Source organism: Panthera tigris, chromosome C2 (genome assembly GCF_018350195.1).
Source record: "Panthera tigris isolate Pti1 chromosome C2, P.tigris_Pti1_mat1.1, whole genome shotgun sequence".
NCBI classification, from domain to species: domain Eukaryota; kingdom Metazoa; phylum Chordata; class Mammalia; order Carnivora; family Felidae; genus Panthera; species Panthera tigris.
In genome coordinates this window covers 67,455,101-67,470,065 of record NC_056668.1, presented here as the reverse complement: position 1 = coordinate 67,470,065, position 14,965 = coordinate 67,455,101, and the positions used below count along the sequence as shown (strand labels likewise).

The 14,965-nt window shown below is 36.2% G+C and overlaps 1 protein-coding gene across 4 annotated transcripts in view; it reads left to right on the top strand.

The window, feature by feature from the left end:
- PARP9 (poly(ADP-ribose) polymerase family member 9) overlaps window positions 1–1,796 on the top strand; it is a 62,961-nt gene extending 61,165 nt beyond the window's left edge. For all 4 annotated transcript variants that reach the window (XM_042957205.1, XM_042957206.1, XM_042957207.1 and 1 more), the window contains one exon: window positions 248–1,796. In XM_042957205.1, the coding sequence (XP_042813139.1) occupies window positions 248–627 (380 nt within the window). In that variant the 3' untranslated portion in view covers window positions 628–1,796. The remainder of the gene's footprint in view (window positions 1–247) is intronic.
- Window positions 1,797–14,965: the final 13,169 nt, after the last annotated feature.

Genomic DNA, 14,965 nt, shown 5'->3' with positions numbered 1-14,965 from the left:
AAGACCACTACCAAAGAAAAGAATATACAATATCTCCTTAATAACTTTTATATTGATTACATGTTGAAATACCATACTGAATATAACAGATTAAATAAAAATAATTACATTAGTTTTACCTGTTTCTTTTTACCTTTTTATGTGGCTACTAGAAAATGTAATAGGACTAGAGAGAGTATACATGTTAGTACCCAAATAGGCAATATGATTCAACAGATCATAATGATCTTTTTTTTTCTTTTATCAGACCCAAAATATGGAGTTGGTATATACTTCACCAAGAATCTGAAAAACCTAGCATACCAAGTCAAGAATACATCTGCCACAGATGAACTGATCTATGTGTTTGAAGCTGAAGTACTCACAGGCTCCTTCTGTCAGGGTCATCATTTAAATATTTTCCCCCCACCGTTGAGTCCTGGAGACATAGATAGCCATGACAGCGTGGTTGACAATGTCTCCAACCCTGAAACCTTTGTTATTTTTAGTGGCACACAGGCTATGCCTCGATATTTGTGGACTTGCACCCAGGATCATGTACAACCACAGAATGACTCAGCAGGACCAATGATGCTATCTTCACAGCAGCCTTGGGAAAGATTCTCAAGTGGTAGCTCTGTTGATTAACCTCTGTTGATTAACCTCCACATTTTGACAACTGGCATGTCCTTACTTTGGAGGAACTATCCAAGTAATGACCATCAGTAAGTCAGAGTGGCTTGAATATGTCAAATGGGTTGTCCATGTGGACTGATTGTGTTATTCAAGGGACCCACCACATCCTCACATCTTAGTTCTTTCATCTTTGTCTTCATCTCTTGGTATTGAGGTGGATAGATCCCAACTAAAACACTCTCAGGACCATTCCCTCTCCTTCAAGTTGTCCTTTCACCTCTTTTACTATAGGTAACAGCAAAAATGTTTTACGTGTAATGAAGGGATTTTTCTAGCATACAATCCAAGCCTTTTTAGTTTCTAAAATGGATAGTGTAATAGCAGGATGCTTTTGGATTTTCCAGATAATCTTATATAGTGTTTTAGATATCAAAATAAATCACCTTTGTCTGAGTAACTGGCTTTGAAAAGTTATATGTAAAATGACATTATTCGAAGTGGAAGGACATCAAAAGGCTGATATTCTACTGATATCATATTTGGATTCAGCCATATCAAGCAATGCCATTCAAGCATCATGAGGCCAAATGATTAATTCACCAAATATTTCTTGATCATCAGATGTGTTCCATTTTTCTGGATACTGGGGACATGATGCCAGACAAGGCAAATATCTTCAGGCAGCTGGCAGCCTGAATAATCAGAAATGCAGCTATATGATTGAGTATAATAAAAGAGGATTTACAGATTCTTTGGAAAAAATTAAGAGGGAGAGGAATAAATTAATCAGGGGTTGGGAGGAAGGCCTTCTGAAGAAAGTGAAACTCAAGATGAAACCTGAAGTATTTGTAAGAGGTAGGTGAAAGAGGGATGTAGCAAATCAGGAGCAGAGATGGAAGAATACTTTATGCAGAGAGAAAAGCTCTTATAAAGGCTGAATCCACTGTGACTTTGCCCAAATTTGACTTCAGAGTTCTGTAATGTAAAGGCCAGCTAATCTCACCATTTATCTCTTGCCTATTCTGAAATCTGTATTTCCCTATGCTTCCAAAATTTCCTCACCCTCATATCCTTACACAGAACACTTCTTCCTCCTCTTACTGTAACCAGCATTCTTCCTCTTTTTTTAAATCCCTTTCACCTATTTCACCAACCCCACCCACCTCCCCTCTGTTAACAATGTATGTTCTCTATAGTTAACAGTATATTTCTTGGTTTCTTTTTTTTTTCTTTGTTTTGTTTCTTAAATTCCACATATCCGCGAAATCATATGGTATTTGTCTTTCTCTCCCTGGCTTATTTCACTTAGCGTTATATCCTCTAGCTCCATTCATGTTGTTGTAAATGGCAAGATTTTATTATTTTGGGAGGGGATGAATAATATTCCATTGGGTATATCTATACCGTATCTTCTTTATTGATTCATCTATCAAGGGGCTGCTTTCATAATTTGGCTACTGTAAATAATGCTGCAATAAACATAGGGGTGCATATATCTTTTCAAATTAGTGTTTTTGTATTCTTTGGGAATAGTGGAATTACTGGATCATATGGTAATTCTATTTTTAATTTTTTGAGGAATCTCCATACTGTCTTCCACAGTGGCTGCACCAGTTTGCATTACCACCAACAGGGCATGAGGGTAACTTTTCCCCCCACATACTTGCCAACATTTGTTGTTGTTGTTGTGTGTGTGTGTGTGTGTGTGTGTGTGTGTGTTTTAATTTTTAAAGAAGTTTTAAAATTCCAGTTAATTGTTTCTTGTGTTTTTTTATTTTAGCTACTCTAACAGATGTGAGGTGATATCTCATTGTGGTTTTGATTTTCATTTCCCTGATGAGTGATGTTGAGCATCTTTTCATGTGTCTGTTGGCCATCTGAATGTCTTCTTTGGAGAAATGTCTGTTCATGTCTTTTTCCCAGTTTTCAATTTGATTATTTGTTTTTTGGGTGTTGGTTTATATATTTTGGATACTGAGTCTTTATCAGGTATGTCATTTGCAAATATCTTTCCTCACTTTGTAGGTTCCTCACTTTGTAGGTTTGTAGTCTTGTTACCTTTGCTGTGCAGAAGCTTTTTATTTTGTTTTTCCCCTAAACCATGTCTCCATACTATCTACCTTCCCTAATGTGGCCTTTTCTCTCCCTCTAGTTGTGTAGTTTGCTCTGTCAGTATTCAGGTAGATTTTATGGGATTCAGAATGATTTGATAGTTATCTAATTGTGCTCTAGGGATGAGAGGAGTGTAGGGCCCCCCTACTATGCCTCACCATCTTAGCTCCTTAGAAGCTTTATTTTGATACAGCCCAATAGTTTATTTTTGCTTTTATTTCCCTTGCCTGAGGAGCCATATCTAGAAAATGTTGCTATGGCTAATGCCAGAGAAAGTACTGCCTGTGCTCTTCTAGGATTTTTATGGTCTCAGGCCTCATATTCACATCCGTGATCCATTTTGAGTTTATTTTTGTGTATGGTGTAAGAAAGTGGTTTGGTTTTATTCTTTTGCACGTAGCTATCCAGTTTTCCAACCACCATTTGTTGAAGAGACTTTTTCCCAGTGTATATTCTTGCCTCCTTTGTTGAAGATTAATTGACCATATAGGTGTGGGTTTATTTCTGAACTCATTCTGTCCCATTGATCTATGTGTCTATTCTTGTCACTACCATACTGTTTTGATTACTACAGCTTTCATAGTATATCTTGAAATCTGGGATTGTGATACCTCCAGTTTTGTATTTTTCAAAGATTGCTTTGACTATTCAGGATCTTTTGTCATTCCATATAAGTTTAGGATTATTTATTCTAGTTCTGTGAAAAATGCTATTGGTATTTTGGTAGGGATTGCATTAAATGTGTAGATTGCTTTGGATAGTATGGCTATTTTAACAATGTTTGCTCTTACACTCCATGAGCATGGAATATCTTTCCATTTGTGTTGTCTTTAATTTCTTTCACCAATGTTTTATAGTTTTCAAAGTATAGGTTTTTCACCACCTAGGTTGTTTATTCCTAGGTATTTTATTCTTTTTGGTATAATTGTAAATGGCATTGTTTTCTTGATTTCTCTTTCTGCTACTTCATTATTAGTATATAGAAATGCAATGAATTTCTGTATATTGATTTTGTATCCTACAACCTTACTGAATTCATTTATTAGTTCTAATGGTTTTTTAGTGGAGTCTGTAGGGTTTTCTATACATAGTATCATGTCATCTGCAAATAGTGAATCTAATATTTCTTCCTTACCAATCTGGATGCCTTTTATTTCTTTTTCTTGTCTGATTGCTGTGACAGTATTCTTCCTCTTGAAAGAAGCATGCTTCCTATCTCATATGGTACTGTCTTTGGATATGGTCAAAAGAGGCCCTGCCCTGAACCTCTGGTTTGAGAGGGCCCCACTCTGGTCTGGTTCTATGTGTTCTCATCTCTACAAGAGAAGTAGTCTATAGGGTGAAGAGAATGTATCAATTATAAGCCTTCATACTTCACTTCTAAACCACCCACTAGGTACCTGGAACCCCAAACTTTCTTGACTGAACAGCTCCAAGTCTATTTCCAGGGCCTAACTTGACCTCTTTCTTGGTTCTGTCCTCTTGAGGGTGGACTGTGCCACAGTCTGCATCAAGAATGGCCAAAGAGTGACTGTTTGGGTCATGGACAGGAGGGCTGAAGCATTCGTATGCCTGGGGGTAAGCTTGCGACATAAAGCTAAAATAGTGCTTAAATTATCTATAACCTTAAAGCTTATATTAAGAAAAAATGAAGGCATAAATTAATCAGCTAAGCATCCAACTTAAGAAAATCAGAATAAATTTGAAAGGATAAAAACAGAAAATAATGAAATAGATGCAAAACCATTACAACAGAGGGAATAAAGTAATAGCTATTTCTTTGTAAAGATTAAAATTCTTTTAAATGTTTATTTTTGAGAGAGAGAGAAAGACAGAGCCTGAGTGGGGGAGGGGTAGAGAGAGCAGGAGACACAGAATCCAAAGCAGGCTCCAGACTTTGAGCTGTCAGCACAGAGCCCGATGCAGGGCTTGAACTCACAAACCGTGAGATCATGACCTACGCTAAAATCAGATACTTAACAGACTGAGCCACCCAGGTGCCCCTGTAAAGATTTTAAAAATATGCAAATCTTTGGTAAGATTGATAAAGAAAAAACAAAAGGTACAAATAAAGAATTTGAGGAATAAAAAGAGGACGTAACTAAAATACATTAGAGATCTAAAGGTAATAAGATAATGCCAGAAACAATTTTGTGCTAATAAGTTGAAAATTTAGACAAAATATAGATTTTCTGTTGAAAATATAACCTATCAAAATTGATTGAAGAACTAGAAATCCTGAATTTTCTAAAATCTATTAAATAAATTGAATCAGCAATTGAAGTTTTACCTACCAAGTAAACAAATACAAGCTAAGATGATTTTACTGAGTTCTACCAAATCTTCAAAGAACAGATAATTCCAATTTTATATAAAATCTTCTAGAGAACTTTTTAGAGAAATAAGAGGGAACTTTCTCCAACAAATTTTTCAGGGCTAGTTTAACCTTGATACCAAAAATAGACAACCAGTATAGATATGAAAAATCCAGATACAAAGCACAAATCTGAAACTATTAACAAATATTGTTCAGTTCTGTATAAATAAATAAATCATGGTCAAGTTGGGTTTATTTCAGAAATTCAAGGATAATTTAACTTAAGAAAATCTGCTAGTGTAACTCACCATATAAATATATAAAAGAGTATGCTCATTTCAATGTATAGGAATAAGTCACTTAATAAGCAATTCATAAAAAACCTAGAGCATTATATTTCATAGTAAAACATTAGAACAATTCCCTGCAAAATCAAGAATGAGACAATGGATGCTTTCTATCACCACTTACCTTCTCCGATGAGTTAGAACTCCTGTCAAACACAGTAAACAACAAATTAAAAACATGACTAGTGGTGGAGAAATAAAAATGTCATTAATCAAAGGAAATATGGTTGTCTATAGGAAATCCAAGAAAGGAGCGCCTTGCTACCTTAGTCAGTGGAGCATGTGGCTCTTGATCTCAGGGTTGTGAGTTTGAGCCCCAGGTTAGGTTTGGAGATAACTTAAAAATCTCTCTAGAAAAAAAAGAAAATCCAAGAAAATCTGGAGACAATTATTAAAATGAATAAAAGCATTCTGTAAGGTGCTAAATAGAAGTTATGCATAAATCAATTTCATTATTATGCATGAGAAACAATAAATGTAATGACTTTTTTTACCATTATAACAGCAACACCAAAAAAATAAAGTAACTAAAAATAAGTTTAACAAAAGAGTATAAAAACTTCATGAAAAACATCACAACATGTTTTGAAAGGCATTAAAGAAGACCTTATAAATAAATGGAGCTATATACTATATTGTCATCGAAAGGGAGACTTAATATAATAAAAATCTCTATACTCTAAAAATAAATCTTATCAATTCAATGAAATTTCAGTCAAAATCATAAAAGTTTTTTTCATAGAAATTGATGGAGTAATTGTAAAATTTATATTAAATAAAAAGACCCATGAAGAGCTGAGGCAATTAAAAGAATTGTTTTTAATGTTTATTTATTTTTGAGAACAGGAGTGTGAGTGCGGGTGAGGGGCAGAGAGGGAGACACAGAATCCAAAGCGGTCAGCACAGAGCCCGACATGGGGCTCAAACTCATGAACGGTGAGGTCATGACCTGAGGTGAAGTCAGGTGCCCAAGTGACTGAGCCACCCACGCTCCCTGAGCTGAGGCAATTTTAAAGAAGAAAAACAAAGTGGAGGTGACTTGACCTACAGCATATCATGACTTACTATACAACTACAGTAATTAAGATGTGTTACTGGTGCAGGGACAAACAGACCAACTGAATAGAATAGAAAGCTGCAAAACAGACCTATACCAATATGGAAATTTGAGAATATATGTATCTTGAGTGAATATATATATATATATATATACACATATATATATACATACAGAATACATTTACAAATATATATCAAATACATTTATAAATAAATAATATATAAAATATATAAATATATGATATACATAAAATATATACAAATAAATTTATAAATATATGAGATAAATATATCTCTTAAGTTTATATATTATATATACTATAAAAATTATATATTCTGCAATATTTATGATATACTTTTTCACATTGCAGGTTTTATGGTGTCCATATTTTTATGGTAAATTTATAAAATTTTCCAGCAGATATTTGCAATTAGAAGCTAAGTACCATTTAAAAGTCATAATTCAGGTGATAAAGAATACTGTTGATTTCTTATTCAATTTTCCATATGAAGTCAAATGGCTATTTGATGCTTGCATTTTTGCTCACTAGTTCTTATTTTCTGAGTGTCGTGTGACTATATACATACTTTTCTCAGTATAGAGCTTTGAATATATGTATATATATGAATGACAGAGGTAAAGTTGTGGATCATTGGGAAAACAATAAACCAATCTTAATACATGGTCTTAGACAACTGGTTAAGGAAGTGGAATATTAAATTTGGATCTTGTGGGGATTCTTGTTGAAGTGACTTATTGGAGTGCTTTTGGGAATGTGGGAATCAAGGAGACAGCATAGGGCAGGGGAAAGCTAGCAAGAGTATAGTCTCAGCTGAAGACTAGCTTCAATATAATTCCAAGGGAAAGCTCTAGGGAAAAAATTGTACCATTAGAGTAAGCTGAACACTGTAGCAGCAGTTGGCTTTTTTCTTTTTTTAAGTTTATTTATTATGACAGAGAGAGAACAAGCAGGGAAGGGACAGAGAGAAGGAGAGAGAGAATCCCAAACAGGCTCTGGCTGTTAGCACAGAGCCCAACATGGGGCTCCATCTCACGAACCTCAAGTTTATGACCTGAGCCAAAAGCAAGAGTCAGACGCTTAACCAACTGAGCCACTCAGGTGCCCCAAAAGTTAGCTTTTTGAAGTAATGTCAGTTGTTGGCTTAGGTCTGTCCTTGAGGGTGGGAGCGGGAGCCTTCTAGCAAGCTGACTCCTATTAGGCTTGCACTTCTTCAAAGATGGCAGTTGAGAGTTACCTGCCAGCACTCACATCAGGTTGGGGAATGGGTATATTGGCCAGATGGAGTAGATTCATTTCATTTCCCCACCCGTACAGGTGGGGAAGAGTGACCAATTGTCCTGATTTGCTTGACTTTCCAGGTTTTGGCACTGAAATTCCCACATCCTGGGGAAACCCTCCCAGGACACACAAAACATCCTGGTCTTCGATGGGTGTGGAAGGTTGGGGGAAAATTACAAAACCCATCCATATGACAGCCCAGAAAATAGGAGCTGAAAGCAATCATGCTGCATGTCAAATAGATATAGCAGATTCTTTGACGTCTGTAATCACTATCAATGTTTTTTCCCCTGCCCATTAATATTAGTAACCATGATTTGCAGTTCACAATAATTATCATCCATTGTTGCATTGTTCTGAGGAATATGACTTAAATGTGAAGTGTAAGTGCATTATAATCATAAGCATTAACAGTACACCTTTGGCTTTGCCTGTGGATTAACCACTGTGCCTTTTACAAGTTGATTTTTTTTTAACATTGTGAATGTGGTGACCATATTTTATAAGAGCAGAGATAATGAAATGAGAATGATTATAACACCAACAACAACATGATCCAGACATCACTGCATAAGAAAGATAAACAACTATGTAATATTAATGACCAATGGAAGACAATATATAGCTGGATTAGGAAGGTAAATAACAAAAACAGAGCATACTGCACAACATGCAGAAAGACTTTTGGATTGGCTATGGTAGAGAAGAGGATTTGAAAGCACATACGGAGACTGAATCTTACAAGTCTGGGATAAGACAGACAAGTACTTCAAAATCAAAAGTTTTTTAGTTTCTCAAAGATACCACTGCTCAACTGAAAATAGCAGCTGCTGAATTAGCTTGGGCGTATCACATGAACCAATGTGCATTATTGTATTGTACTTTCTACTGCTCTATGGAACCAAAAAAGGTTACATTTCCTGATTTAAAACAAAAAACCAAAACTCTCCTCTAGCCCTTTAGCCAATTTAACCTGAAAAATGGAGTTTCAAATTGGCTTCTTAATGTTTATTAAGATTTTTAAATGAAACCATGAACATATAACAAAGGGTGTTATATCTTGTCCAAAGACAAAGTAGCCTTGGCTCATTTATCTGCTTTCAGTGAAAATGTTAATTTGGACAAATTCTATTCAGTCTCCACACTACTTACCAAAGAAAATGAAACAATCTCATTTGCCAAACACCTTATACATAACAATACTAAAAAAAGGTGTGGTTTACTCACCTGTGATATGGAGGTTTTCATAATAGAAGTGTTTGGTCATTTCAGTTTCCTCAAAATATGCAGAAGCATTTAATTAAATTTTTGGCTTTATAGAAATGGAAGGAGTTAGCTACCTTAAACATGTGCCTACAAGATGACTATCATTGAGGGCACCTTGCTGGCTCAATTGGTAGAGTATGAGTCTCAATCTCAAGGTCATGAATTCAAGCCCCACATTGGTCATAGAGGTTACTTAAAAGATAGATAAATAAATAAAACCACATTATTTTAAAAAAAGATGACTATTATTATTGTTAGCCATAGAAAAGATGTTAAAATCCTGGCCTGCCATAAAATCATATTTTCATAGTGTGGAACAAGAAGAATGTCCTGTTCCAATTTGGAAATATGTTGAGGATGAGAATGGAAAGGACTACAGTGAAACAGAAATAAACATGCTGGTTCTCTAAAAATGTGTGATAATCTTGAAGAGGCCATAAGGAATCTAGAAAAAGATGAACCAACTGCACCTGAGTTATTCAGTGTTATACTAGGTTGAGTCAAAAACTCCAACAGATAAAAAAAAAAAAAAGATGAATTTTCTGGAAATAAAACTGTTTCAGAACTTTTTAAGAAGTCCCCTCCACCAAAGGCAACCAAGTTAAACAGAACTTTCTGAATTTCTTTACTAAAATTGTAAAATTACTTGGAAGCTAACTTCAGTTTTCACAAGTTTAAATTACTTCTGTGCTCTAAAGCCATTTTCCCTGGAGAAGAGAAGTTTAACTTATGACGACATACAGTGTGCTTCAGAGTGTTTTTTAAATGATGAGGATTTTAGATATGGAGAGCTCACATGGTTAATTTATACATGCAAACACCCTGATTGACAAACATCTGGCTTACCAAATCAAGTCCATAGATACAAAGCAGGTAGATACTTTGGAGAGCTGGAAATGAATCCCTATAAATTTAGAAATGTGCTGTGCTCGTAAATAAAATTCTAAGTATTCTGTGCTCACTTTTTGATAGAATATGTATTCACTTTAGCTATTATGTAAAAAAGAAAGAAAGACCTAAAGACTCCAGGCAATTCAGATAAGTAGTAATGGAAAAGGAAACAATGAATGAAAAAATTTCCACTGTATCATAGAACAAAGAAACATACCATTGTTATTTTTAAATTTAATATAGGTAGTATCTGTTTAATTAGTCCTACTGTATTTACATTCTCCTTAAAAAAAACCTCTTACATTTATGTTTCTTAAGAATATACAATGGTAGATCACATGATACTCTATTTGGAAAACCCAAAAGACTCCACCAAAAAAACTGCTAGAACTCATCCATGAATTCAGCAAAGTCGCAGGATATAAAATCAATGTACAGAAATAGGTTGCATGTCTATACACCAATATTGAAACAGCATAAAGAGAAATCAAGGAATCTATCCTATTTATAATTGCACCAAAAATCATAAAATACTTAGCAATAAACCTAACCAAAGAGGTAAAAAATCTATACACTGAAAGCTATAGAAAGCTTATGAAAGAAATTGAAGACACACAAAAAGGTGGAAAAACATTCCATGCTCATGGATGGGAAGAACAACTATTGTTAAAATGTCGATCCTACCCAAAGCAATCTATACATTTAATGCAATCTCTATCAAAATAACACCAGCATTCTTCACAGAGCTAGAACAAACAATCCTAAAATCTGTATGGAACCAGAAAAGATCCCAAATAGTCAAAGCAATCCTGAAAACAAAAACCAAAGCTGGAGGCACCACAATTCCAGACTTCACGCTGTATTACAAAGCTGTAATCATCAAGACTATATGGTACTGGCAGAAAAATAGACACACAGATCAATGGAATAGAATAGAGATCCCAGAAATTGACTCACAAGCATATGGCCAACTAATCTTTGACAAAGCAGGAAAGAATATCCAATGGAAAAAAGATAGTCTCTTCAGCAAATGGTGTTGGAAAAATTGGACAGCAACATGCAGAAGAATGGACCACTTTCTTACACCATACACAAAAATAAACTCTAAATGGATGAAACACCTGAATGTAAGACAAGAAGCCATCAAAATCCTAGAGGAAAAAACAGGCAACAACCTCTTTGACCTTGGCCACTTCTTACTTGACATGTCTCTGGAGACAAGAGAAACAAAAGGAAAAATGAACTATTGGGACCTCATCAAGATAAAAAGTTTCTGCACAGCGAAGGAAACAATCAGCAAAACTAAAAGGCAACTGACAGAATGGGAGAAGATGTTTGCAAATGAAATATCAGGTAAAGGGTTAGTATTCAAAATCTATAAAGAACTTATCAAACTCAACACCCAAAAAACAAATAATCCAGTGAAGAAATGGGCAAAAGACATGGACAGACACTTCCAAAGAAGACATCCAGATGGCTAACAGACACATGAAAAAATGCTCAACATCACCCATCATCAGGGAAATACAAATCAAAACCACAATGAGATACTACCGCATACCTGTCAGAATGGCTAAAATTAACAACTCAGGCAACAACTGATGTTGGTGAGGATGTGGAGAAGGAGGAAAACTTTTGCACTGCTGGTGGGAATGCAAACTGGAGCAGCCACTCTGGAAAACAGTATAGAGGTTCCTCAAAAGATTAGAAATAGAACTACCCTATGACCCAGCAATTGTACTACTAGGTATTTATCCAAAGGATATAGGGGTGCTGTTTTCAAGGGGCACGTGTACCCCAATGTTTATAGCAGTGCTATCGACAATAGCCAAATTGTGGAAAGAGCCCAAATTACTCGGCGATAAAAAAGAATGAAGTCTTGCCATTTGCAACAATGTGGATGAAACTAGAGTGTGTTATTCTAAGCGAAATAAGTCAGAGAAAGATAAATATCATATGACTTCATTCATGTGGAATTTAAGATACAAAACAGATGAACATAAAGGAAGGGAAGCAAAAATAATATGAAAACAGGGAGGGACACAAACCATAAGAGACTCTTAAATACAGAGAACAAACTGAGAGTTGCCGGAGGGGTTTTGGTGGAGGAATGGGCTAAATGGGCAAGGGGCATTAAGGAGGACACTTGTTGGGATGAGCACTGGGTGATAAGTAAGTGATGAATCACTAAATTCTATATCTGAAAAAAAAACAACAAGTTCTTTTAAAAAAAGAGAATATACAATAATATAGCTGACAAAATTTAAATATGCAAGAAGTAGTTAAAAGAGTTAAAATAATTTCTTGCACCCAAGGACAGAAAAGAACATAAAAATATTATGTTAAAAAATATTGTTATATTTTTCTTACACATTTTATTTACTTAACTATCATTAGTCCTCCTATTATGAATTACCACTTTTGACTAGTCCTGTTGCTATTTTAAGTAATAGCATTTATGCAACAGAAAAGAAATATAACAGAATATATAATTTCAAGTAAATACCTATTTTTCATGTTTTTATGTTAAAGTGATAACATATGAGTATAATTATATTATTATTTATTTTCACACCTATAAGATTGAGAAAAAAAAAAGCCAGACATTTTCAAATGGTAGCAAGGATATTTAGAAGAGAAACTTATATACTGCTTGTGAGTATAAATTGGTACAACCACTTTGTGAAATCATCTAGCAATATTTAGTGTATTAGTTTTCTATTTCTGTGTAACTAATTACCAGTAAAGCATTTTCACAGTTCCTGTGGCCCAGGAATCTAGGCTTAGCTGGTTTGCTGGCTCAGGGTCTCACAAAGCTGTAATCAAGGTATAAGTCAGGGTGTCTTCTCATCTGGAGGCTTGACTGGGGAAGAGTCACTTCTAAGCTCTCTAAGGTTGTTGGTAGAATTTATTTCTTCATGGTTGTAGGGCTGAGGGCCCTGGCTGCTTTTGGGCTGTCAGCTGGAGGCACTTAGGTCCTAGAAGCCATTAGTAGATCCTTGCCACATGGCCCTCTCCTTAGGCAGTTCACAGCATGACAGCTCACTTCTTCAAGCCCCACAGGAGCATGTCAAGCCCCAGTTTGCTAAGATAGAGACTTATATAATGAAATGTAATCATGGGACTAACATCCAATTATCTTTGCCATATTCTATTGGATATTAAAATTAAGTCACATGTCCCACCCACACTTGATGGGTAGAGATTAATACGGCAACACCAGGGGGCAAAGATCAGGGGGCCATCTTAGACTTCTTCCTATCACAGTTAGTGAGGTTAAAGATGCAATATCCTAGGATCTAGCAGTTTCCCTACACACATGAAGATGTGTGCAAAAATTTTCATAGCAGCATTGTTTGTAAAAAAGAAAAACCCTATTGTTATACAATTTAAAAATGTCTCAAACTACAAAAAGATGAAGTCAGAGAGATATTCACTAATAAAACACATTGCGTGGTATGATAACATTTTTGTAAAAGTAACTATATATATATATATATATGAATTTTGCTTCAGAAATGGCCTACTGTTGTCTAACAAATTCTCCCACCACTGAGAATCACTGGACAAAACACAAAAACATTAAGGCATGGAGGAGATACCATGGCAGTGAGAATTTATGGGTCCAAGATCTGTAAGAAAAGGGAAGCCACAAGAGGTGAGCCTGACATTTGCCATCACTTTTCCACCTGAGGTGATTGCTAATTCTGAAAGCAGTGGCTGAAAAACTGAGTGGAGCTTTTAGCTATCTCATGGGGCTGAGGAAGCTGGGCCAAGGACAAAAGGCCCTCATCAGGAGTAAGGGTGAACTGGAAAGAAACTAGTTTTCACAAGGACTAAGTCCAGCTCTGAATAGTCTCAGTTCCTGATTGGAATGAATTGATCTCTCCTCAGTTTAACGATGGTGGGGTATACTTGCCCCCAAGTGTCTCCCTTACAACGACCTCCCTTTCCCCAATCCCCCTGCTCAAACTCAACTCACTCTAGAAGATACAGCATTCACCAGTGGAGAATACTGATGTGGCAGGGAGAGATCCAGGACAAATGAACATTGCATAGCCTAGGATTCATGTAATGTAGTCCTCCCTTCCATACTTATAAATGAATTGAGCTACCAGACCTCTTTCACACTGCTTCTCTGCCAGTGTTTTAAATTGATCTGATAAACCATGTCACATGTGAGACTTTCTATTCTGTGACCTCTGCTTGGCTGGCTGGCTTCAGTCCTTTTTCTTTTGAAGGTACTGCTCAAAAAGAATTCCGTCAAATTTAACAGTAACAATTATTTGCCCAAATTTTCATTTGCGAGCCCTTGAGAGTGAAGCAACTATTTATGCTTCATTCAATTTCTTAATTGTTTTTGATACTTCTCATACATTATCAGGCATAGGGGAAGGGGGGGGAGGGAATACCCCGAAGTTTCCTCACACGTGCTGCCTGTGAATGCCTTAGACATGAGGCACTGACTTAAATTTTTTTTTTAATGTTTATTTATTTATTTATGAGAGAGAGCGAGCGAGCAGGGAAGGGGCAGAGAATGAGAAAGACACAATCTGAAGCAGGCTCCAGGTTCTGAGCTGTCAGACTCACCAACTGAACCGTCAGATCATGACCTGAGCCGAAGTTGGACGCTTATCGGACTGAGCCACCCAGACACCCCACGAGGCACTGACTTTTAACACTTGTAATACGCCCTCAGCCTTCATTCATTCCAAGGTTCGTTCAATAAACGTGTGCTAGGTACCATGTTAGAGGCTGGTTATGGAAATGTGAGGCAAGGATCCATCCGCCCTGGAAGACCTACGAAGACAGGTTTGTAGACATACTTTTGCAATTCAAGCTAAGTACAGTCCTATGGTCCCTACACCACGATTCTCCAACCTTTACCTTTGACTACTACCCTCCTCCTCAGCGAAACCTCCCAAATCCTCGACTCTTCATTGGTTCCCGCTAACCTCTAGGGCTTGCAGAGAAAGACGGCTGGAAGACTACGTCTCCCGGCAGCCTCTGCATCAGGGCAGCAGAGCGGAGTGCGCAGGCGCATGGATCGGCCCCCG